The 27,827-nt window shown below is 36.3% G+C and overlaps 1 protein-coding gene across 1 annotated transcript in view; it reads left to right on the plus strand.

Moving 5' to 3' along the window:
- Ush2a (usherin) overlaps positions 1-27,827 on the plus strand; it is a 746,720-nt gene that overhangs the window by 177,469 nt on the left and 541,424 nt on the right. Inside the window, exons 12-13 of the mRNA XM_047521110.1 lie at positions 1,732-2,373; positions 14,270-14,453. Of these exons, the coding sequence (XP_047377066.1) occupies positions 1,732-2,373; positions 14,270-14,453 (826 nt within the window). The remainder of the gene's footprint in view (positions 1-1,731; positions 2,374-14,269; positions 14,454-27,827) is intronic.

A 27,827-nucleotide genomic window follows, 5' to 3' on the forward strand; every position in this document is an offset into this window, starting at 1 on the left:
GGTCATTCATCTAGAATAAAAAGGGAGAAGAATGTGAATTAAATGCCAAGTGTGCTAACTCGCCTGTACTTGTTAACAGTGAATGTGATGCCCTGTAGGCCTTCCTGAGTATCGTTAGGAATAGATTACCTGTCAGGAATATGTATGGCATATTCAAATAAGCACTGCGCATATTTTTAAAACTGATATGATATGAATCCATGTAGACCAATTTTAATAGTTCAAAATGAGTCATAATTCTTGTTAACAATACAGTTATTTTTAAAATTTGCAGCAATAGTGGTCCTTTTTTATTTTCCTTATTGAAATTAAATGATATGCCTTAGGTGAGTCATTCATCACTGTTAAAGAACTTGCCTTCCATTGGAGTTCTTGAATTTTTATCCATATATATACATACATATTATGCATTTTCTTCCAGTTTAGGAATGCTTTTCTACATAGGAGTTCCTTAGTGTGCTTTTGACTCTTATTTTAGGACTAATTTTTTATTGCAATTATAGCTTGAAATAAATGTTTCAGATGCCTTAACTCTGCAGTCAGTTATTTAAATTCATGGATATGAGAAGACTATGTAAAGGATGTATTTGGCATCTAAACATTTACCGTTCCACATTTTAAAAATTCCTTTACCTTGTAATACCCTTTTTGAGACTAACCTGAGTTGTCAGAGATTTAAGCTTTAGGGACCAAACATTTTTCTCCATTTGTAAAATGTATATATATGTATGTATATATAAAATATATATGCACCTTTAAATAGATGTAATACAAAGAACAGAATTTACTTAGTGTTCAAGAGGTATGTTCTGAATCACACAATGTGACAAGCAATGTGATTGCTTTATGAGCCACGGAGAGCATAATTTATATTAATTGAAAATGATAAAATATAGGATCATACAAAAGGATTAAAATAAAAATTGTTCTGGCTATGTTTTATTTATATTAATTATTTAAATATGTAATATTCAGAAATAAGCGTATATGTTCTTGTCACAAAAATAGTTTAATGTTTACTTTTTTGTTCTTGTCACCTTTATTAAAGTTTAATTTACAAATAATAGTTGTATATATTTATAGTCTATGATGTGATATTTTGATACATATATACACACACATTATGAAATGATTAACTCAAGTTAACTGACATATCTGTCACTTCACATACTTATGTTTTATGGTGAAAAAATTTAAGATCTACTCTCTTATTAATTTTCAAATATATAGTTTTTTAACTATAGTCACCATTCTGTACAATAGATCATCAGAACTTATTTATCTTGTTTAAGTGAAATTTAATGTTCAGCTTAATAATACTGTAGTAAACATTTTTAGGGAATTCTGATTTCTAGAAAGCTACCTAATGTGGTAACATGCAATTCTACTATATTTTAAGTGAACATATTTTGTTAAGATAGTTTTAATATTTTCTAAAAAGGAAAGGAGCGCCAGTGTATGTAACAGAAGCACTATTTACATTAAGCATTTTTCTTTGTATTAAATAATAAAAAATTCTATGGAGCACATTACGTGAAAAGTTGTTTATGTGAGCTAAGTTGAGCATTGATAGTTTTTTGAGTCTGTAAACAACCTTCTTTAATGTTTCTCATGAAAAACACCCAAGATTTTGTGTCTTTTTAATACCTATAATAGCATTATTTGTACTTCTGCTATTTTGAATGGAATTGTTTTCCCATCCTCATCTATTTAAACATATTTTATCTTTAGGGCTTAGATGCGATCACTGCAATTTTGGATTCAAATTTCTTCGAAGTTTTAATGATGATGGATGTGAGCCCTGCCAGTGCAACCTCTATGGCTCAGTGGACAAATTCTGCAATCCTCTCTCTGGGCAGTGTGAGTGCAAAAGAGAAGTCAGAGGACTTCAGTGTGACACCTGCAGAGAAAACTTTTATGGGTTAGACATTGCCGGTTGTAAGGCCTGTGACTGTGACCCTGCTGGATCCCTTTCTGGGACTGACTGTGATGCTGAGACAGGGCAGTGCACCTGTAAAGCCAATGTAGGAGGAAGACAGTGTAATCAGTGTTTGGAGGGATACTTCTACCTACAGCAAAATAATTCTTTCCTCTGTCTGCCTTGTAACTGTGATAAGATGGGGACAGTAAATGGCTCTCTGCTGTGTGACATATCAACAGGACAATGTCCTTGCAAATTAGGGGTAACAGGTCTTCGCTGCAATCAATGTGAGCCTCACAGGTACAATTTGACCGTGGGCAATTTTCAAGGCTGCCAGATGTGTGAGTGCGACTCCTCAGGGACATTCCCTGGGACCATTTGTGACCCAATCAGTGGTCAGTGCCTATGCTTGCCTAATCGTGAAGGAAGAAGGTGTGATCGGTGTCAACCAGGTAAGAGACAACTGTGTTACATTTTCAGTGCACGGTGATTTTGCTTTTGTTACCTTTTAACAGGTGATTCCTCTATTCCTGGTTTGGAGCTTCTAAAAATTTTATCTCCATTGCTGCTGTATTTATATACTTATCTAATACATGTTACTATTTAAATTGTTCAAGTAAATCTGGTATGTTTATGTTGCTATTTGTAGGGGAGAGGCACATTAGATGAATCATAGCCCACCAGACTTATTTCATAATTGAGACAATTTCTCGACTTGAAGAAAATCCCCTTTTAATAGCTGGAAAAAAAAGCAAGAATATATTTCATTTTCCAGAGAAAGGAGAACTTAATTTTCTATATAGCCCTGGATATTCAGAGGGTAAACTGAGTTGCTAAATAAAGTTGGCCACATGTTTTAACTGAAATGCATATATGTTCTGGCATCATAGAGAAACATCTAGAATTATTTTTGAATGCCATAAAATCAATTAAATAAAATATTGTTTAATGTCCCTGCACAGAAGTCTATTTTTCCCCTGGTTTCCCAACTGAAGAAAAAGAGATACTTCCTATGGTTCTCTCTTTGCTTTGATATACTTTTAACTGAAATAATATTTTCTTTATATATATTCATCATGACATCAGGATAAATATAAATTTTATCTGGTATATAATAGTTGTGTTAATTGTTGGTCTGCCAACTAAAATCAGCTCTGAGTTATTAGATTCTAAGAAATTGAGTGTGAGGCACATTCAGAAGGTTGATTTGCCTGGAAGGGAAGTGGTAAGACCAAAGTCCTGCTCTGCATGGTAAGGAATTCTGCTCAGGTGAATGCAGCTACAATTTGCTTTTGGTATTGGTGATTATGATGAATAAGTTGAAGGAGACAGGAAGGAATTGATGAATAGCTAACACTTGTTGAGATGTAAGTATCAGAAAACAACCTGAATCACTTTAGGCTCGTGGACCATGTTAGAACTGATGACCCACAAAACTCATGTTCATTGTAGTCAGAACTTAGGAACTAGAAGACTCCTGCTGATGCAAATTCTTATCCACACTCTCTCTCCATTTCTTTCAGTCTCTTTCTTTCCCTTTGAAACAGTGTATTCTGCTTCCCCTTTCCCCTCTAGCTATATGGCCATCCCTGGTCCTGATATCGCTTACAATATTACTACCAGCTACGCAGAGAGACTCTTAGCTGCCTCTTGGCTATTATTCCAAGAGGGGAATTCTGAATGACTTGGTTTTGTTTGGATGGCTACTTCTGAACCAATTTACTGTGACTGGGGTTGTCAGGGTCACATAAAATGAACACAGGAACCACTCCTTCAGGGAGCAGCAGAGTGGTAATTATCCCCAAATACAGAAAGATTGTTGAGAGCCTAATTGAGAGCTATAGTCCATTGTGCTCTTTCAACTTCAGATTCATTGTTCAAAATTTGCAGTTAGTTATTTTTTGGTATCCTAAGATTATATTGTTTTTCTTCTTAAAATATTTTACTTTTTATAATATCTCTAGTTTTAGAAATAAGATACCCATCCTGCACAAATAACCATGCTTTCTCTATCTTTTCTAAATTAACCAGCAAAATATAATAAAACAAAGATTGAATCCTTTTGAATAATTACCTTTTGTTAAAATTGAGTTTTTCAAGTTGAAATTTAATTATATGTATAATATCACATATTTTAAGTAACTTTTCAAAATTCAAATAACACTCCAAAATCACCATAACAAATTATCTACTCCCCGTAGTCCTTTCAATGAAATCCTCAATGCACCATTCAGGTATTTATACCTACCAAATAAATAGGTGAAGGATATTTGCTCAACATAGAGCACCAGTGTTTCAAGAAATGGCTTAATCCGAGTGTGTAGAAAACATGAATATCGTGTACTTTTAAAAATGTGTCCAGGCTTGTTTTTTTCTCTGTGCATTCTTTATCACTTGAAGAGTTCATGTTCAAGAAATAATAATAATTCATTTATCATTGTAAATATTTCTGTGATTATGTTTCTTTTCTCTGAAGGTCCTCTGGGCCTATAGATAGAAGTATGCCATTGTGTTTGTGTACCACATTTTCTTATCCATTCATCAGTTGATGAAAAAGTAGAAATTCTGGCATTTGTGACAACATGGATGAAACTAGAGATCATTAAGTTAAGTGAATAAGACAGGCACAGAAAGACAAGTACTGCATTGTGTCAGTCATGTGGAAACTTAAAAAAATTGATCTCATAGAAATTGAGAATAGAATGATGGGTACTAGAGACTGAAAGAGTTGGAGGAGGAAAGGAACTGGGAGAGGTTGCTCAATGATGCTAAGTTACAGTTAGGAGCAAAAACTTCTGGTATGACTATAGTCTCCTCCATCTTTATAGATGATGAAAATGCACTAGGTATTTCAAAGAGGTAGAAGAAAGGAGTTGGAATGATTTAACCATAAAGAAAACGTTAAATGTTTGAAGAGATAGATGTTTAAATGGATTTTGACATTACACAATGTATGTGTGTTTTGAAACATTACATGTTAACCCATAAATTGGTATAATTTTATGTATCAGTTAAAGGTTTAATTTAAAAATTTAAAAAATAAACTTAAACCAAAAAAGTATTAGGGAACATTAAAAATGATGAAAATATTTCTACTTATTAAAAACCCTCAGTAGCACATAATGAAAGATGTGGAATATATAGACAATACACCAGCCTGAGAGAGGGAAGACATGATCTGGAGCTTTATTTCTTCCATTAAGTGACTCTCTAACATGCTCTACTCTGCCCTCCTCAACAGGCAGACTCCATATTTTCTTACAACTTCCCATTTCTTGCCAAGTGGCAAGAAGCTTTGTTTTTGAGGTAGATGCAAATGGTACCCATATTAGTTCTACTTATATCCTGTTCGTCAGAACTGCTTTTGGTGTCCACACCCAACTGCAAGAGAGGTGGTAAATACATCTGGATACACCTTTGTCTGTTGAAAACTTGGGCCTCAGGTATAAGGAATAAGAATAAATTGATACTTAACAATTCCAGTCTTATCAAGAGGAATAATGTCCAATAGTCAAAAAAACTGACAAGCAGAACTTTAGTTAACCTCTAAATAGATGCTTATAATGACAGTGAGCTTGTACCTTTTGGATAACTGTAATGATTGGTAGTTTTTTAAAAAAAAATTAGCCAAAGACCATAAAGGCATCTGGACCCCTGATGAGAGACGTGAGCAAAAATCTCTTTGTAATTGTATTCTTTCATTCCTTTTCTGAATCTTCTAGAAGTTTCTTCTATGTCCTATATCTCTGGTTTCAGAAAATTTCATCATGATGTGTTTTTTATTAAGTGATTTTTCTTGATACCCAGTAGACCCCTTTGCCTACGAATTAGTGTTCTTACGTTCTAGAAAAAAACGTACAAAACATCTATACGACCACATCTAGACAAATATTTGACCAAACAACTGCATACAAAGCCTACTCACATTGGCACATAAAATTAACCATCACAGGTAGCCTTTTGCATAACCCCTAAGTTCACTGCAGACCTTTGACCCTGGCCCCCAGAAAAGCCATATCTCAAATCTAAATTTAGAAATCTCTGGGGTTTTTCATTACAAACACCACTTTCTGGATCATCAAAGCTCAATCAATTCAATTATTATACTCTCCACTGCAAACTCTTAACTGTTTCTCCTAGACATCTGTCTTTGGCTGACCCTTCTCCTCCTCCTCCTCCTCCTCCCCCCCTCCTCCTCCTTCTCCTCCTCCTCCTCCTCTTCCTCCTTCTCCTCCTCCTCCTCCTCCTTCTTCTTCTTCTTCTTTTCTTCTTTCTTCCTCTTCTTCCTCCTCTTCCTTTTCTCTCTTCATTTTAGCAAATTGGGGAGAGAAAAATTGTTTAGCTGAAAATGCTGCCCTAGTATTTTCTGGATTGTAATCTTGTCAGGTCTAGTCATTTCAACCATCCTTGACCCCACCCCTTTTATTTTAAATCCCACAACCACAATCTTATTCATTAAGATCAGTTCTGCTGGGTTTACTTTTAAATATTTCTGAAATTTGACCACTTCTCACTATCCTTATAGATACTTCCCTTGTCCAAACCACCTTCTTCTTTCCCTTGGACTATCTAAAAAGTCTCCTAAACTCCCTGTTTCTCCCCCTTAATCTTTCTACAGTCACTTCTCCACATGCTGATAAAGGGATACTTTTCATCCTTTAATTAGAACCTGACACTCCTCCCTCTACTTGTTTTCTACCAAGGCTAGTAAAAAAATCCAAAGCAAATAGATGTTAGGTGTTAGCAGCGCTCATGGACTCATGCCTGTGAGCTCTCTGGCCACATTTGTTGCTCTCCAGCCAAGGAGTTGCTTTGATGTTGTTCACAGTTGTTTAATGCTGTATATCAGGCATATAACATGGTACTTCCACAGTGGGTGCTCCCTATTATTTACTAAAGGAGGGAATATTTACACTTAAAAATATCTCAGTGATATTTGCCTTTCTTTAGGCATGGGTTTAGCCTAAAACACATAGAGAGGACATGGTGTTCTACCCTGCAATGAAGAAAGACAACAATACCCTAGGTACCAGTCTATTCATTGTTTAACAAAAGAAGATATGGTATACACATATGCATACTGTATGAATGGGGTAAAGTGTGTTTGAGGATCTTCTTGTTTGTTTCTGTCTTCTAACTTCAGAAATTCTTCCAATTTCAGAAATTCCACTTTAAACTTTGCTTTCTGTTTTTATAGTCTTTTATGGTGAGAGATACATTGAGAGAAGAAACCCTCCTCTGAGAAAGCTTTATCATAAACAGGTGTTTTGCAGTAGCCACCTCTGCAATGTGCACAGTAAAACGCACTGCTGCAGTCTAAAGCACTTCCACTTCTTTAAATACATCTGAGAGTCCTAGATCACATGCTGCAGGGCACAAAACCCACATGGTGTGTGTGAGCAGTGGACATGGAGAGTACAGGGTAGGAGGGGACAAACTAGTGAGCCTGAAGACTCTGCCTGCCTTTTCTCTATGGTTGTAAATAGTACTAACCCATGCTAGACTACCACATAGATTCTTGTCCCACTTCCTTAAAAAACATTATTAAGGAAGGTGCATATAATGAAATCTCATGTATTATTAACCTAACCTTAGTAGGAATGTACAAGGAATAGGCTTAATTCAACTAAAATTTATAGGCAATTTGTTAAAGCAGCAGTGCACATTAGAAGGTACATTAGAGCCACATTGGTTTTAATATGCCATTCAATAACTTGAACAGAGGTTAAAAATGCTGCTTAACCTCCATTAAGTATTTTAAAAATGCTTTAATTTAAAATTATTTGGAGTGTGTGTACATATATGAATGTACACATACCCACACTAATAAATATAGCACTAAATATGTTTTCCCAGTGGCTTTTTTCAGTGCTGGATGACCCGGTGATGTTCAGCAGCTGCACTTAATCAGAGGCCAGGCCGGGAGAGGCAGGGAAGGATGTCAAGGCATCCTGAGCCAGTGACCCTTCCTTGTCCTTGAGAACTAGAGGCAGAGAGGGTTTATCAGGGAGTCTGCAGCTTTGGAATAAAATAAAGGTTAATTTATAAAGAAAACAGCTTCCTATGACATGTGTTGTACTAATAGGACAATGCCTCTTGCTTTCCTCTGGAACTTACTTTTGCTTTTATTTTATAACTCATACAGACTATTAGAATGTAAAACAAAGTATCTTGTTTCATTAAGAAGCATCTCCTATTTGTTAAGCAATAAGCTCGCAAACTAGAATGGTGTGCAAGATCCTGACAGTGGAATTGGAATCAGATGGCTGAAATTTCGTTAAATATGTCAAATTGAGATCTGATTATGACACATCATTGTGTTTAGTGAATCAACTTTCTAAGTTAATGTGTATTTCAAAGAGACGATTTAGTTTCAGAAATAAGAACCTCTTTGATAAATTGTAGGTAGGAATGTTGCCATAGGAAACATGGGCCCAATCTTTGGTGCCTCTAGGGAAAAAGAATATTCCAACAAGTCATTATTTAAACATTAACTTAGAAAAATCTACTTTCTTAGAAAATGTCTTAATAACAATTACAATGACGACAATGCACAATATTTACTGACTAGTCTTCTGTGTACTGGGCCCTGTAACATGATTTTGACTGTAAAAAAAAAATTCCACTAAATATGCATAATGTTTCTGTGAGGGACCATTCTCTCCCCCCCTTTAGAGCAGAGGAAATGGATTTAGGAAATGGATTTAATTTAGGAGAAGAGCCATTTACAAGTCCAGGTTCATCTGATTCCAGAATCTGCACTCTGAAGGAATGAGAATTTTTCTGAATAACTTAATATTTGTCTTAAACATTCATTAAGTAATTGAGGGTGAGTTAAATAGATACTGTGTTTGTAATCCTACCCTACTCTCAAGCTTACCTTAACTCATGATACTGGTTTACCATTTCAGGTCATGGGATATCTCATTTGTTGTAAAAAAATCTGAGTCATGCACATAACATGAAAATTAACAGTGTCCTGGGATGCTGGAATGATCAGACACCAAACTAAATTTAGGGGTCTAAAAAGGGGATTATCTTCACCCACTAACCTGAAAGAATTTTGGAGATGGTTGGTATGGCATAGGAGAAAGACTTGGAAGCATGCCTTTGATAAATGCTGAAACTGAAAAAAAAGAAGAAAGTAAATAAGAATATAAAAGTTTTGCTTTGGATTATGAATATACATATGTTTATACATGAATACATATATGTATATTAATTATAAGGTCCCAAATGTTATTAGCATAGTCATTATTTATATTCTTTATTCTTATTGGATTTGATTCTTAGAAAATATACCTAAGAGACCCTTTTAAGGATAGTCACATAAATAGTAAAAGTAAGTACTCTATAAAATAGAAAAATTCAGTAGCTTCCCCATATTTGAGCATGTTATTATGTCTTTTGTTATAATAACAGGATATGAAATTTGGGGTTGACATTTTCTAGCTCTGTTGCAAGTGCTTATATGGCAAGAATTAAATTTTAAATTTATCAGGCTGGATTCCCATACATCCCTTGCTGTACTCCCTGATAGGCTAAGCCACCCTATTCAGTCACTGTCATGACTTATGTTTACATTTTCCTTTAGTGTTACAGAGATCATCTCATATGTTAAATACAATAGATATTTATATACTCACACATACCACTACCTATTCATTCCATTCATACATTTATTTTTCAACAAACATCTGTGGAAGCTGGGTGCAGTGGTGCATTCCTGAAATCCCAGTGACTTGGGAGACTGAAGCAGGAGGATTTCAAGTCTGAGGTCAACCTCAGCAACTTAGTGAGACTCTGTCTCAAAATTAAAAAAAAAAAAAAATTAAAAAAAGGTCTGGAGATATAACTCAGTAGTGAAGTGTCTCTGGATTCAATCTCCAGTATAGATAGATAGATAGATAGATAGATAGATATATAGATAGATAGATAGATAGATAGATAGAAAGAAAGAATAAATTACTATGCACCAGGGGCTGTGTTGGTCTCAGTTATTTGATTTTAAATATATTAAGGCTTTATGGTTTTGTGGGAGAAACTGACTCTCTTGTAACTGTAATACAATGTGATACATGCAGTATGAGAAGTATAGAGTATCAAGAAGCAGCAAAATGAAGGGACTGATAATTCTTGAAGATGGGGGATATGCCTGAAAAACTTCATGAAGAAAATGATTGTATTGAGCTGGGCTTCAAAAGTAAATAGGAATTTGGGAAGATACTTGATGGGGGACAGCAGCTCAGGAAGAGGGAATAAGGGCAGAGCATTAGAAACATGTAATTAAACTGAAAGTTTAAAATATTTTTAAAGAAGAGAAATTCTACCTTGGTGTGAATAAAATTAATATGCATTCATTTATTGACACCTGGTCTACTCTATTATAATTTTTTAAAGTCATCAAGTGAAGGAAAGGTATTATCTTAATTTGAAAATTAGCACTATTGACTACACTTAATTTCAACAATTTTAATTTGTAAAACCTTTGCTGAAATGAACTTTTGTTGCATGGGATAGAAGCACAACTCGCTCCCTAGACTCGACTCTTAATATCATGTCCATGTTCTGGCTTAAGGTGAGAGCAGTTTCCTCTAAATGGCTTATAATTAGTGCTTAGCCTCAGCATTGCCCTCCTTTTCTGAAAAAGGCCTAGAGGTTAAACTTGTTTTCTTTCTCCCATTTCAAGCCCTTGGTAAAACCTGGTTGTTCATGGTCCTCAGGAGGGACATTGCTAGGAAATGGGCTCTTCTTTTATGCCCAGGACAGGTACTGTGCTGTGCAAATAGCCACTACAGGAGACCAGCGCCTTGCTAATAACTCAGAACACTGTGGGTTCTGGAAGTATTTTTCAGATAAAGAAGCACTGTTTTATGAAATGGGTGGCTCTGCTTTAGTTGGACAACACATTATCTTCCACTTGAGACTCGCCTCATTGGGGACCAGGGATTAGCTGAAATAAAAAGGGAAAAATAATAATCTTCAGCAGGCTGACGTGCTCTCTGCGTGGGTGAACGCGCAGCACTACACGATGCAAGGTAATATTGTGTGGTCCTAATGACCATGCTTAAGGATGTGGTGCAAAATCATTCATGGGAGGAAATCTCAAAAGATCAGTTAAAAAGCAAGCAGATAGCAAGATGTGGAACATGAAGTAGAACTAACAGAGAGAGATCAGAAATGTATTAAGAAATTAAGGTCAGTTATCTTAAACTACACTCAGGAGTTGACTTTTAAGCAGGAGGGAAGGGAAAATGTTGTTTTCTATAGTTGGAAGTAATAAAAGGAAAGGTAATGGTCTAGAATTAGGCACATTCAGGTGAGGCGAGAAGTAATCTTTGAGCAGGAAGTTACCTGAGTCATCCTAATTAGAACTGTTTAAAAATAGGACAACTTAAAATACTGGTGGGATTAACCTGTATAATCATGCTCCTGAGAGGAGGAGGGGAATTAACCCCAAGGCAAATTCCAACGTAGCCTTTTCCTGGAAGCCTCACCTCCACTGACAGCCTCCAAATGTACTTTAATACCTTTTTTGTTCTTCTCTGCTTATATTTCTGATTTTTTTCTGTGGAATTCTTCACTCTCCCAAAAGTTGGACTAACTAATCTCCTCCACCAAATTGCACGCCCTTGTATTTACAGATTTATCTAATAAATCATATCTTATAAAAATTATCCTTAATTGGTCTAGAATTCTCTGTGGCTTGAAGCTATTGCTGTAAGACCAAATTAATTCTTCTTCTAAGTATCTATGCTAATGGGTAATTTATCCAAATTGAAGAGCTGTTAGTACGTTCATGATACCATCATCATGAATTTAAGGAGCCAGAAACCTTCCCAGGAAGAGAAATTCAAAGTGCCACAATCACAGTGTTCTGGAATCCAAAATAGAGGCCTTCTAAATGTGTGACTTTGAACATATCATGAATCGAATACAGGAACATTCGTTAATTGGTATAGCTATACTCTATTTCTGGAAAAAATATATTGCTATCAAGGGATACCAAAAACAAATAACATAATCTGGCTATAAATTATTAGAAAATGACAGCATCAGTCATTTCCATCCTAGTGAGTAGAACAGATTTTGAGCTTCGTTCTTCCTCTTGTGGAGCACACTATTACCTATTTTATTGCTGTTTAAAGCTGTCTAAGAGAGAATATGCTGGGCCTTCAAGAAGGAAAACAGATTAATTGTTGGAGACTATGAAAGCATGGCTTGTTTTGAAGCTAAAGCTTCAAAAGAGTTTGAAAGTTTCCCAATTGCTGCTTTTTCTGGTAGAACTCACTACACCGAAAAGATTCACTTTGTGTTCCTAACTCTCTCTCCTCAATATGACCAATATTGTATATATCTTAAATTAGTGATCATGATAATTGCATAATGGTTTTTTTGCCATAACTTTACTCATTAGATTACTTCTGGGCTCCTCTCCCCCATCACTTTAATAAAATTTCTCAGAGCATTTTGCATGTGCTTCTGTGTCTGTGGGTTTGTGCATGTGTGTAACCAGGTACATGCACAAAAACACATGCAGACACACATCACGGAAGATCAGGGATCATTTCTTGGTCATATACCTGCTCCAACATTCAATTGTCTGATGCCTTTCTAGTTTTGTAACTGTTGACATCCATTTTTTGGGTCTAAGAGATTTTAAGGAACTTGAATGTACTGTTTAATCACTTTTCCTTTCCTTTTGCTATAAGAAAAGAAATATGGGTTTGTAATTAATCTAAAAATCTATAAACTGTCCATTTGTTTTTAAGTATAGTACTTGTGGAAGTCCTTGCCTACTTGGTAATTTGGTCTAATTTTATTAGTTCATTACATGTTTTTGCAGTGCTTACTACATGCAAGCAATGCCCCATGTGTTGGGGAGGCTGATGAGTATGCAGATGAGGTTTCTGCCCTTGTGGAAGTTATAGTGTGGAGAAAATGGGATTGATTATTATTTTCATGAGAACTCAAGAAAATAAACAAGATGCTATGAAATTGTAATGAATGTACCTAAATTGGTCTAGGAAAAGTTACTTGAGGAACATGCCACCTGTCTTACGTAGCACAGGAGTAAACCAAGCAGAAGAGGTGCATTAGAACTATTCCAGAAAAGTCCACAGAAAGTCTGGAGGTGTCAAGAATAAGAAATGTGCCTCTAGTGGACTGAGATGGGGGTGAGCTTGAGATGAAGCTAGAAGTAGGTGAGACTTGAGGCTGTGCTAGTGGTTTGAATTTTTTTCCCTAAAGGGAGCAGGAAGTCATCAAATAGTTTTAAATAGAGAAATGAGACATTCAAACCACACTTTGAAAGAGGTTGTTCCAAATATGCTTTGAAGAATAAATTGGATGGGAACAAGTGGGACGTCAGTGGATGAGATGGCTTCAGGAGTTCAGGAGACTGGGTTTGACACTGAGTTCTGTTTTTTGTTAACTCTGTCATTTTAGAAGAGTTCATTAATCTTCCTAACCTTCAGTTTCTCATTTACATAATGGAAATAATAATAACATCTTTGTCATTTGTATTCTTGTGAGAATTAAATGAGATAATGCTTATGTAATCCCTATTCTAGGGCTGGTACATGGTGTTAGCTGTGAAAAAATTGGTGGTGACATCATGTCCCATTGTCCTACATGTAGATCACCCACAAAAACCTATACAATTTTATAGAACACTTATAAAATTGCTCAGTTTATGTGTTTATAGATGTCCTATGTATAGTACAATAGGACCTCATGGGTTAACTGCAAAGGTGGTAGTGGAGAGTAGAAAAATTCTTAGGAAGCCACGTCCATAGTACTTGATAATTAGTAAAATGTAGGGTGAAAGAAGTAGAGAACTCAAGAGTTTTAGCAAAATATACTTGTGTAAATCTGAATTTCAGATAGTAATCATTTTCAAGCAGTATAAGCAAATACTTCATGACACATATTTTTCCTAAAAATATCATTGCTAGATTCAAATATAATTGAGCATTGTATATTTTATCTGGCTTTCCTACCAAAGATGTCTCTGGGATATGTGACTGAATAGATGGTGTACTACATTGAAATGGAGAAGAATAGCGGGGAACAATTTTCAGTGGAAAGAATATGAAATGGATTTTAAATACACTGAATTTTAGGTTCTTGGAGATACAAAAGTGTCATGTAAATTATTTACTCAGTTTTTCTTTGGTCATAGTTGACATACTCATTAAGAACAACTATAACCATATTTAATCTGCAAATTGGGTAGCACCAATTCCCAGTATATTCTATTTTTCTGTATAGTTAAAATGTTATCTTTTTTTAATAGATGACTATACCAAAAGTATTTATAATTTTTTTTTCTTTCTTTATTTCCAGGTTTTTATATTTCTCCAGGCAATGCTGCTGGCTGCCTACCATGTTCATGCCATGCAACTGGTGCAGTTAATCATGTCTGTAATAGCCTCACTGGCCAGTGCACATGCCAAGATGCTTCCATTGTTGGGCAAAGCTGTGACCAATGTAAAGATCATTACTTTGGATTTGATCCTCAAACTGGAAGGTAAATCTTTATAATAGTGAATTATTAAATATTGTAGTTATTTATGTTTACAATTACTTTTTCTTTACTAACAGTAATTTTGGACAAAGTATTATCTTTTACTAAACATCTTCTTTTTTCAATGTATTTTTATTCATTGACATCTATTAAATATAACTGTGATCTCTATTGCTTGGAGTAGGTTGCTGTGTACTGATAGATGTACCCTGCACTAGAGTCTGAGAATAATACTGAATGAGAAAAAATCTTTTTTATCTCAAAAAGTTTAGTATCTGGATGTGGAGAAATGTAGGGCAAACAGATATCTAGATAAGAAAACATGTACACAAAATATATGTAGGAGTTCCGATAGCTGGAAATGTGTATATTTGTATATTTTGATCTACATGGCCACTAAATTTATTATTTATTCGTTTATTGCATCTATTTGTTTTACTTATATTTCTATTTAGGTTTAAAGATTGACAGATGAGAAACCTAATTTCATATTTTATGATATGATGTTTTTTCAGTGTGTAAAGTACATTTTGAAAATAAATTAATCACTTTCAAAGTTACCCTGTCTTTAATATTCTATTTCTCATTTCCTGTGTATCCAGAGACATTTGCCTTTACTCAGTTGAGTTCATTGTTCTATATTTAAATATATGCTATAATATCAGTTCAATCTCTCTTTCTCTCCCCAACTCCCTTCTCTCTCCTATGTTAGATTATGAGCTTATCCAGAGTCCAGACTCTCTATGACTTCTTTAGTGTTCCTTTAACTGTTCTTGTCTACTGAACTCAGAAGATAGATAACATCAGTTGTGTTATGGTTTGGATATGAGGTTGCCCCCAAAAGCTCACCTGTGAGACAATGCAAGAAGGTTTGGAGGAGAAATGATTGTGTTATAGCCTTAACCTAATCAGTGAATTGATCCCTGGTGGGATTGACTGAGTGGTAACTGGAGGCAGGTGGGTGTCGCTAGAAGAAGGGGATCGTTGGCTACAAGGTCTTTATTTTGTATCTGGAGAGTGGAGTCTCTGCTTCTGGATCATCATGTGAGCTGCTTCCCTCTGCCACACTCTTCTACAGTGATGTTCTGCCTCACCTTATGCCCCCAGGAATGAAGTGGACTTCTATGGACTAAAACCTGTGAAACTGTGAGCCCTCAAATAAACTTTTCCTCCTTTACACTTGTTTTGATTGAGTCCTTTAGTCACAGCAGCAAAAAAAACTTACTAAAACAAGTAGAATCTTTTTCTCAGTATTTGTATGTGTTTAAATATAATTGGTAATTCTGTCTGTCTTTCTGTTGGGAATGGAGCCCAGGTCCTAGCACATGGGAAGCAAGTGCTCTACCACTGAGCTCTGTGTTCAGCTCTATCTGGGCTTTTGTTTAGCACTTCATTCCTGTCACCTCACTTTTGGTCCTTACATGTCTCATGAACACCTCCTTTTGAGTATAGATAGAGTGACAGGGTAATTATTGCCAAAGAACTAAAACCATCTTACTTTGATTTTCTTTTAAATTTAATTTGATTTATAAAGGCTAAATCACTCTAAGTACAGAAAGTCCATGGTACAGTGAATGTTAAAGGAAATGAACTGTAAGAATTTTGATAGTAAAACTGGAGTTGGTTATTGCATTGTACAAAATTTTTATTGAAAGAACATTCTAAAAGTTTACCAGTTGCAACTCTAGGGTTGGTTTGTTTCACCCTGGCTCCCATCTCTCTTTAAATTTCCTATCTTTTTCATCATTCTGACCACACTTACTTAGGAAGGAAAGAGTATTCTCCTCAACCATCTGTCTTTCTTCCCACATTTATGCCCATTAATATGGCGCTGTGTGACAGTCTCATACCCATTTCGTTCTACTGATTCCTCTAGTTATTCTTTCTGGGGTTATTACCAAAGTCTTGCTCAATGTCCAAGAACTGTCTAATTGTCCCAGCTGTTGACTTAACTTATTTTTCTTTGACTGAAACCTTATTTTCTTCCTTATACCATTTCCTCTATTCTTCAATGTTCTTAAATTCAAAGCTGACCTTTACCTGCCTCTGTTTCTCTCCCACTTTCTACCCATCTCACTTTCTACCTCAGGTTAATCCAAGCCCAAGAACTGCTTACAGAATAGTGTTCTATCATCTATCACTCTGCAGTAGGCCTGGCTAGCACTGGAGTTGAACTCCCTGGGTTAGAAGGTAGATTGAAATGTTTACCTAAATTGATGAGGAATAGGAAGAGCCAAAGAAAGAGGTATAAGCTATATTATTGGAAGGTACTGAGATGAACACCAAGAAAGAAGAATTCAGTCAAATAAAAGAGATGACAGCAGGATGGAGTCTAGGAGAGAGAGCCAAAGTATGAAAAACTGGGCACATTTCAAAGAAATAAGAAATCCAGAGTAAGTGTGGGTTTAAAGTGATAATATTCATGATGAGTTTTGAATAAATAAAATTGGTTATCTTTACATATCAGCTGGCTCATTATATTGATTCAGGAAGAGAACTACCTTTGTAAAATTGCAAATTATCTTTTGAAATTACACTTTTCTTCCATCCTTATTTCTCTTGTCTTTATTCTTAGAAGTTTCCATTTGTCAAGTACCTTATTAGGGGAATTGTTATAGTCTGAATCTGGAATGTACCCTGAAAGTCCATGTATGAAAGGATTGGTCCCCAGCTTGGTGCTTTGGGAGCTGGTAATAACTTGAAGAGGTAGGGCTTAGTGGGAGGTCTTTAGGTCATTGTGTGTGGAAGGGTGGTGGAGGGGAGTGTTCTGGAAGGAGATAGTGGGACCTCTAATCCCCTCCTTTCTCCTTTTTACATTTTGGCCATGAGGTGAATAGCTTTGCTCTGCCACAGACTCATACCATGATGTTCCACCATAGTTCTAAAGCAAAAGGGTCAACTGATTTGAAGCCTCTAATCTACTGTGAGCCAAAATAAATCTTTTATCTTTATAAGTTGATTATCTCAGGTCTTTGTTATAGTGACAAAAAGATAACTAATATAGGGATGGCATTTTTTTCCTTTCTAACTTCTGCCAGTGTACTCAACTATTTTGAGATCTACTTATGCAGTTCTTTGGCCTCTTCATTCATTTAATTCCCACTCCAGGGTCATCCTGGTTTCTCTACTTCTGCAACATTTCTAATCTTAGAAATGCTCCTTTATGAACATGACATCTCTTCAATTCTGTCATTCCTGAACCATCACATAACCTGCTACTTAACTTCTTTTACTGCTTAGTCCCTACCCCTACCTGGCCCTCTTTTGGTCTGCCCTTTCCCTGAGCAACCTGATGCTACTAAGATCTTTCCCTTATGCCATACCATGGGCCAGTTGCTGAGATGATTGCCCTCCTTATGTCCTTTTTCTGTGAAAATGGGCAGGAGGATCATGCACCTGTGCTGACTGGAAGCCATGCTGTGCATGTACTTCTCATCACCTCACTCCCTGGCCCCTTTAAACTATTGCCAGTCTCTGAACTTCACTTCCTGCCTTTGCCCTTGCATTATTTAGGCCTCTGTTTTATAGACAAGAGGACCTGGCACATGCTTCTCCAGATTATCTTCTCTCTACCTTCAATCTGCATACATTTTCATACATTCTTAATTTTTCATCTAATCTTAAAAGAAGAAAACAATGTATTTTTTCCTAAAAAAAAATAATAGCCTAATGCCTGTTCTTGATGTGATCCCTCCTAGTTTTCTTCTTTTGCTCCTCCTTTCCTTCTTCCCTCTGAAATTTTCTCCATAAAATCCTCCCCTTATTCTCACTTAATACTGTCTGCTCTAGCTGTAACATTCTACAAATATGCTCTTCATCATCATCTCAAAACCTCATCCCTTGCCTCTGCCCTATTTATATGAGCCCTGAAATTCACTATCTAATCTCTTACTCTTCTACTTACTTACATTTAAGAACAGGTTTTTTTTTCCTTCATTTTGTTCCATTTCCATTTGTTCCTCAGGTTCCACACTTCATTCAAACCTGTAAATGTAATCAATCAATGACTATATCAATGACTTTTTTTTTTTTTTTTTTTTTTTGGTGGATCTCAGGATCAAAGTCAGAGTCTGCTACATGCTGCTAGGAAAATAGCGTATGATTCAACTTTATCCCTGGCTTCCTATATGACTCTAGAAACTCTCATCCAAATCAAGGAAAGGTATATAACAAGATATAATGGATAAAAAGGGTTATAGAAAAAGAGAATTAGATAACCAGGTCTCCCTGGAGGTAATGTAGGAGGGGGATCAATGGCACTTTCCATTGGAGTTTCATCAGAAGATGTTAGTAGGCCTCTTGAAGGCTAATATGGATCTCTGTCGTAGCTGGGTGCGGCCAGTGCATTGATGTCTATCTTAAACCTAGAAAATTTAAATGAGGAGAGATAGTCTGGCCACGGTCAGAAAAGTAAACTGGAAGAAAGTGTGCTATGTAGCTTACACTCCCAGAGTTCATCGGGACAAGTCCTCAGGTGCACCACAAGAAAGAAAGACAGCATTAGATTGTCTTATCATCTGCATAGAGTGCTGTCTGGAAAGTTGAAGAGGCCCGAGTAGAGAAAAAGGTGAGAGTCCTATGGGCTATAAAATTAGTAAGCAACTAATTAAAATAGAGACATATGTGACCACACTGAAAATACAGGGGAGAGAGTTCCAGGAGGGGGCACAGAGCAATCAATGGAGAAATCACAAAAGTTGACTTTAAATTTAGGCAAGGCCAGAGAGGGCAGTCTGCTTTGAGTTTGCTGGTCAAATGAATGCTGGACCCTCTCACAGCCTGCACAAAAAAGGTCTGTAGTAGAAAGAAAAGGAGCCAACCAAGAGACTCCTGTGGTTGGAGGCTTGCTACCTTCATCACATCCTAGCTAGAAAAAAGGATTAGATATTTGATTTTCTGAATCAAATTTGTTTTACATCTTAGGGTAATTCGGTCTTTCTATTGCCTCTGAAAGGCCAAAGAAACATATGACTGATGAATTTTGTATCCATGTGGAAGATGAGGAAATTAGCCCCTCATAATACATTTAATGAGTCAGTGAAAGACAAAATAAAATTGATCTGTGATTGCTTCTCATGATGCATGGATTTTCAATGTGCCCATTCCATTGTCTCTCTCATGATCTCTTCCTTACGTGTCCCTATATACTACTTCTCTGATTTGTTTTCCGTCTCTTGCTGATCACTCCTTATTAATATTCCCCTTCAATTTATGCATCTGTCCCACGGTTTCAACCACTGCACTCATATTAATGACTCTTAAAATGATTATCATCTATTCAAATTCTTCCCATGGGCATGAGCTAACTCTGAGATTTTACCCTTGTGTATCTCACATGTATTCCTTTTTTGGGGGGATACTGGTGACTGAACCCAGAGCCACTCCACCACTGAACCACATCCCCAATTCATTTTCTTTTTTATTTTAAGTCAGGGTCTTTCTAGGTTGCTGAGGGTCTTACTAAATAGCTGAGGCTGACCTCAAACTTGGAATCCTCCTGCCTTAGCCTCCTAAATCACTGGGATTACAGTGTGAATGAGTGAGCCCAACCACATTCCATTCTTAATACAGCCACCATAGAACTAATCTCTTTCATGTTACTTTTCTCAACCACCAACACTCCCCAAATAAACAAATGTCTCATGCCATCCTCACCCTGATAAAAGAAATATAAACCTGTCTGAGTGGGACTCAGAATTCTCTTTGTATTGGCAGAATTGATTCTGATATTGAGTAGAACTGAATCCACAGGCTGCTGCTAGGAAAAGGTATGGAAGGTAAGGGCTGTCGCCGCCTGCGGCAACCGACGCAGGTATTTATTGGAGGTGCCTGGAAATAGACTACTTTTCCTATATTCACTAATTTATAGAGGAAGAGAGACTTTGAGAGAAAGATAGGCTTTGCTTAGAGGAAGAGAAACTTTGTTTGCTTAGAGAGAAAGTTTTAGAGAAAGAGAGACTTCTATGCTTATCAGAGATCTATTTCTTCTTAGGGTTCTGCTGCTTCTTGAAGGTGCGTCCTGCATCCTGTGAACTAGGTGCTATCTATCTGAGGGCTAGCTGCTTCTCTTCTCTGCTAGCTGCTGCCTTTCTCTGCTAGCTGCTGCTTTTCCTAGCTGCTGCTTCTTACTGCTGCTTCTGCTTACAGCTGCTGCTTCTTTCTGCTAGCTGCTGCTCTACTTACGGCTGCTTCTTCTCTCTGCTAGCTGCTGCTTTTTGCCTTCTGCCTACTGCCCGCTTATATTCCCTCCAGGAGGTGGAGGGCGGGGTCACGCCAGTTGAGATCAGGTGAGGAGCCAGCTGCCCTGTCATGGCAAAGGTTAAAACGAGCAGGCCCAAGCAGGAGCACTCGGGAACACCTGTGCACGTGTTGTGTTCATGGACTTAATTGAATACGGCCAATGATAAATCACCTGAGTGTGCTTATGTTAATTAACCTCCTCACTGCCGATGTGATCAAAGCAACCTCTGACTGGCTGCCAGGCGCCATCCCTGCGCAGCCCACATGGCACAGCCCCCAACAAAGGGCCACCATATAAAATGAAGCCTCCCTGAAAAGAATAGGAAGAATACAGCATCCCATGACCACATGGGTCCCAAGGCAGTCAGCAGGATTTGCCATGTGCAATGCTTGCGATTTAAGTTGACCCTTCTATTTCACTGGTGAATTTTGCTGTCTCTTTTCATTTTAACATTGATAATCATTAGAGAGGATATCCTCTAGCACAGAAGGTCAGAGAGAAAAAAATATTTCAAAATGTGACAATGAGAATTGCTTGAGTTTATATGTTTACTCATCATTGAGAAGGGATAAAAATGAACTTTCTCCTTTTTATGTTTTGTGGTTTCTTGAATGATAGTGTTCTTGAATGTCTTTGTTGGCTTCTGGTTTTTATTGTATACAGACTCACTTTAGCTATTTTGAAAGTGCGTACAAAAGTGGCTAAAATATATGGGAATCCATCTAGCATGAGAAATTTTTGTTTCTTGAAGGAAAGAGTTCACTCATAGTCTAAAAGTATATGGACATGTAGTATAGGAAAATAACTATTTCCTTATGGTTCAAAAGATTTTAAATAGGAAGAAATTTACTAATATCAATTGAATTGTCTTTGAACTCCAGGTACTATGGCATATGATTACACATATAAATTTATTAATTACCAGAATCTACAATAAATTGTGTTTTGTTTTTAAGCAAGGAGAAGATAAAATGTCATTGTATTTCTTAATCAACTTTGGAAAACACACTGACTTCCTCTTCTGCCTTTTCCATTTCCATATTCAGAGACTTATTCAGTCCCTCCATAAAGTTCGCACATATTCCTTCTCTTCTCCTTGCTCTCCTTATTATTCATTGCAATGTTGGCTGTATTTTTTCCTCTTGGTTTATTTTCTACAAATAAAATAGACCCTCATCCTAAACTGTAGAAACAACAGCAAAAAGCTATCCAAGACACTAATAATTTCTCATGACCAATCTGTTTTCACCCAAAAGGTTCATTGTTCAAAAGTTGCCAATCAGAAAAAGGAGGAATGTATTTTAAAAAGCTGATCCAAGTTCAAACATTACTCCATTTACCTCTGACACATAAAGCAAACATGATTTAATCAGGATTGAAAACAAGAAGGCAAATAGAAGGGTCTGCCCACTGAAAAAAATCAATAAAGCAAAAAGGTATATTGCATGTATCCAACCCCAAAACAATGAGACAAAAATGGGCCACATTCACTTTGTCTCAGGGCCATATTTGATACTCTGCATTCTCTGGTGCTATCCTCTTATTGACCTGCACCTATGATTCCTTTTCCCAGACCCTAAGACTGCTCCAGTTTCTCTGGTATTCTACCATTTCCTTATATAACATCTGCCTGTTAAAACCCCAAAGATTTCCCTGATGATGAATTCTCTCTGTGTTCATTAGTCACAGTTTGCCTTGTGAAAGCCTTAAGGAGTTAGGAGGATCACTACTTGCTTTATTTACCAGCTGATGTACCTTGAATTGTAATTGTCCTCAGATGACAGAGAATAGGGCTCTAGGCTGGCCAAGGATCCAAAAGCTCAGACTGCTGAAACACAAGGAAAACTTCTCCTGTCATGGGATTCTTTTTGATTTTACTGCAGACATTCTTCATTTCAACACCATGTTATAGATTTGGTTGGGTAATCTTTTCACATGCCCATTTCCAATTGATCTCAATTGGTCTTTACTCTGAGCACCAGCTCAAGTGACTTCAAATGACAGCCGACAACTTTCTTGTCAACTGATCTCCTTTTATGGCATGATAATGGAAAGTTTGGAGGTTGTGTCTCATAGATTCATGCTCCTCTGTGACTCTGTTAGACAGGTGGCTGTCATCTGGGTCTCATCATCTACCAGTCTAGCCTGAGTTTGCTCACAGCAAAAATATGCCAAGGCATTTGAGGCCTTTGCTTGGAACTACTTCAGTGTTCCTTTATTCTATTTGACAAAGCAAGTCACGAGGCCTGCCCATATACAGGAGTGGGAAAACAGATTCCATTTTTTTGTAGAAGGAACTATACAGTTGTAAAGGACATGCTCAGAGGGAAAGGTCAAAAACTGGTCATTTTTGCAGTTTCCCATAGTTCCATACCTATATTTTCTCCCTTATTATAGATCACATATGATCCTGCAAGAAATGTCCGTTTTTTATATATCTACAGTGTGCTTTCAACATGTTGTAATAGGAATAACATGGTGTGGGGCTTAGGGATGTCGTAGTTCCAGTTCAGCTTTCCCACTAGACCAGGTATATTAGCTTCCTTTGCTGATGTAATAAATTACCACAAATTTAGTGTCTTAAAACAACACAAATCTATTATCTTATGGTTCTGGAGGTCAGAGGTCCTAAATTAGTTTTGCTGGGCTAAAACTAAAGTGTCAGCAAGCCACCTGAGCTGCTTCTGGAGACTCCAGGAGAAAATCCATTTTCCCAGCTTCTAGAGGCCACCCACATTCTAACTCACATCTCCTTTCTTCACCTTCAAAACCAGCAAAGTAATTTTTTCTCTGACCTCTACTTATGTACTTACATTTTTTTCTTTCTCTCACCCTCTTACATTTCTAAGAAGACTTATGATTTTTTTGGGTGTTCTTAGATAATCCAGGATAATATCTTCATCTCAAAATCCTTAACCACATCTGCAAAGTAAGGAAAGATGTTGAGAAGTTCTAAGAATTAGGACTTGGACACTCTTATGTTCCATGATTCATCATACTGTGCCAGAATTCAACCATCTGTGGCCCAGGGCTCAAATCTGGTCTGCCACCTGTTTATGTCAATAAAGTTTTATTGGAGTACAGTAATGTCCATCCTTTACATGTTCTCTATACCTGCTTTGTGATTACAGCAGCAGAATTGAGCAACAACAGAGATCATATAACCCACAAAGCCTCAAATACTTTCTGGGCCTCTGTAGATAAAGATTGGAGACCCTGTAACTAAATTACTTCCTTCTTGGGCTAGTTTTTTCATCTCTAAGCATCATAAAATCATAACATTATAGACTTGGAAGAATCTTAAGAGTAATTTTGATTGAATTCTATCCTGTACATTTCTCTGCATAAATTACCTTTTCAAAAATAAATGGTCAATGCCCATTCAACTTCCGCTTCAAAACATGGAACTAAAATGACCCCAATGTCTTGTGAAGTAGTACATGTTTGTTTCCAAAAATGATAATCCTGAGTCAGATATAAATATGTTCTTCATATTGACAAAAAGTTCAATCCTGTGATTTCCTTCTAATTTCTACCTAACTTCTGCCCTTTGGGCCAGAGAGAATGAGTATAAATTAAATGTCTCTTCTACTTTAAAGTCCTTTAAAATTTTGAATCCATTGTCATATCTCAAAATGATTTGTGTGATTAGGTGGAGTATCATAGTAGAAGGAGGGAGGGTTCTCAGATACAGAACCTCACTAAGCAAATTCTTCTCTAGATGATAGGAATGGCTGGTACCATTGAATGAATGAATGTCAGAGTAACTGCCCAGTTCAGTTTTGATGAGTTCCCATATTCATGCCTAGGAATGCTTTGCCTAAAAGAGTGTTTTGTGCATTATTAACTTCTCCCTCTCCTATGAGAGTATACCACCACACTTCCTCTGCTAGTGAGCTATGTGAGTATGACTTTCAGCTCAAGCAAATTGGATCACCTACCTCCAAGTTCTTTATAATTCTGATCCCTGCTCTAAGAGAATACAGATGCTTTTGTAGACTGCCATGAAAGAACTGAGAAGCTCAATAATACCACACCTTCACTGCACACTGAAAATGCGCTTAATTCTGGGAAAGCCACACCCTTCCACAATGCACTGAAACTCTTACTGTATCCTGCACAGGGGAATTGAACAGAGAAATCCCTGGTCTGAGGGAGTCTAAACAGAAACCAGCCCTTAAAGAAAAGCTGTCTATTCCTCAAGGGTGAAATTAGAAATGGTGCAGAGTTATGACAATAAAAAGGAGCTTGAAAGTGCTGAATTTTCATTACAGATGCAGGCCACATTTGTATTTCCATCTGTCATCCTAAGTCTAAAGCTTTCCCAGTGCATTATTCAACAATATTTGTTGAGACTTTACTGTGTGCTAGCCTGTGTGCTGGGGACTGATGGGAGAAAACTCCTGGCCCAATTTCTCCAATTTGCCTTCAAGCCCCTTTATCATTCATTAATAATTCTTGTCCAAAATCCCTCAGCAATTCGATATCTGTTCCTCCTTCATTCTTTATGCTGAATATCTTCATCATCCTTCTGTCAACAAATTAGAAAGTCAGGAATAACTTCATGTCCTTCTTCCCTTCTCTTTTCAATTTGTTCCCCACATTCTATCATTCTATGTATTAACCATTTCTTAATTCTACCCCCTCATTTCCATTACTGATTCCCCTTACTGATGCACTAATTTAGGAATATTTGCCTTCTCCTTACCTTTCCAGCTTTATTTGTCATCATTCCCTATTCTGAATTAATATCCAAAAATTCTAAATTTCTTATATTTTTATATCCTCTCCTGTTTTTTTTTTTCTTTTTTTCTTTTCTCTGTATTTCTTCCCCTCTCTGATTTGCCTGGCTTGTTATTATTCATCTTTAAAAATTCAACCCAAGAATCTCTTACAAGTTTTCTTCTTAATACAGATTGACTATCCTTTATCTGAAATGCTTAGAACAATAAGTGTTTTAGATTTTGTTTTTTTAAAAATTTGGAATAGTTCATACATGTAATGAGATATTATGGGGATGGGACCCAAGTCAAAACCCCAAATTCATTTATGTATATAACACACACACACACACACCCATGGATATGAAACCTATCTTATACACATATCCCAAAAGTGATTTTATGCAGTATTTTTAGTGTACCTGCATTTTGCTTTGATCATGACCCATCTCATGAGCTCAGGTGTGAAACTTCAACTGAGGCATCTCTTCAATGCACAAAGAGTTTTGGATTGGAGGGGGCATGTTTCAGATTATGGATTTTCAGGTTGGGGATATTCAACTACTCCATTCCTCATCTCTTCTCCTATACCAGACTTGGTAGTTGCTCCTTTTCTGTGCTCCTAAATAGTCTGCATACATCTTTTTTAAATGTACTAATTTTTCTTTCATATTAAACTGTGAGACCCTTGAGGACAGGAGCAATTCTTTAGTATTCATTTTTATGTCCTCAGTGTTTATTCCAGTCCTGGAATATAACTGGGTCCTCAGTGAAGGCTATTTATGTCAATCAATGTTTAAATCAACTTGACAGTTCCCATGAGTTGAGGCTTCAGACATAAGAGTGGTGTGCAAAGAGAAATGTCAACAGAGTGATCAATATTTTGAAGTATCTCCCTGGACCCCCTATAGCAACTCTCCCTCAGATGATGAAGTTTCTAATAATGATGTGTATTATTGAAATGCATTCATTTCATTAATAGTTATGTTTCTGCAATAATAATAATTAAGATAACTCTTTCACTTACTGTTTGTGTAAATTAGAAGAAACTTCCAGGAAAGGAAAATACATGAGATTTGTGATTGAAGAGACAGAGGTCAATTAACATCTTTCCCATTGTATCTGGTAGATACTCAGTTACATAAGGGCCTTAATAACTCTAACAGCAGCGTGATGGTGGAGATGAGTGTGCTTTCCTCCTGTTTTGTTTATCATAATGAACTGGTCAATAAACATCACAAATTGTTTATCTATATAAATCTTGACAGATTACTCTTTATGAAATCCATTTAGCAAGTGAGGTTTTCCCATAAGGATGAAAAATGAAGATTTTAAACAGATTGCGGGAGAAGCTCTGGCTGTACCAGGAGAGTCAGTGTAATAAAGGTTTCTTTATATTAATATTACAAAAACCATTTATCCTGGCAAAATCAATATCACAATTCATCTTAGTTTGGTGTTTCTCTTTCTAAGTTTAAAATGTCTTTTCCTTTATTGTATATAATTTTGTTTTAATAAATGTGAAATATATTTCATTTAGGAGGGACTCTCGAGGAGGGATAACTTATAAAATGACATCAAACTTATAGCTTATTTGCTAAAGAGTCTTGGAAATTTTTTAAATTATGTTTGAGTGGCTGAGAAATTTACAGGAATCATTTTACTTAAACCTTAATTACAAAATTATCCCCTGTGTCCTTTGGTCTAGAAACAAACTACAGTATTCAGAGAAGTCTCCTCTGATGTACTTCATTAAGGAAAAATTCTTTTGTACTGAAATTAAGCAATTATAACAAGTCATATACATTCAATATAACAATTGCTGGGAGAAGAGACCATAAAATCAGGCATAGACACATTTAATTACTCAAAGCATTGCATGCTTTCCTAAGAAGTGATTTATTTGTTCCATTTGGATTTGGAACTTAATATCCCGCGGATATTGACATAACTGACTTGGAGTTATGCATGTAGCAGTTGGCTGGAAGAAAATAGAACTACATCAAGGAAAGGAATTATGTTATACACTGGAAACTATTACTCTAAATGTACTGTATGTAAAATAAGTGTGATTGTCTCATGAGTGAATGGTAATAAAAACTGAAATACTCAAGAGATGCTTATTCATGAGTAGTATAGTGATATAAAAATAAATATATATATATGTACACACACACATATATGCTAATGCATTGAGAGAAGCTTGCTTCTTATTGTTTATGTTCACCAAGATTACATTAAAAGCCTATGAACAATATACTCTAATAGCATATAATGAAATTAAGAGCAAATCAAATATTTCATTGCTTCTGTAATTCCATTTTAATTTCAATGCATAATTTTCTTCAGCTATAATACATAACCTAAACAAAATATCTACTTGAAATGGAATTCTGATGTAATTCATGTAGATAA

The sequence above is a fragment of the Sciurus carolinensis genome, chromosome 12 (assembly GCF_902686445.1).
Source record: "Sciurus carolinensis chromosome 12, mSciCar1.2, whole genome shotgun sequence".
NCBI lineage: Eukaryota > Metazoa > Chordata > Mammalia > Rodentia > Sciuridae > Sciurus > Sciurus carolinensis.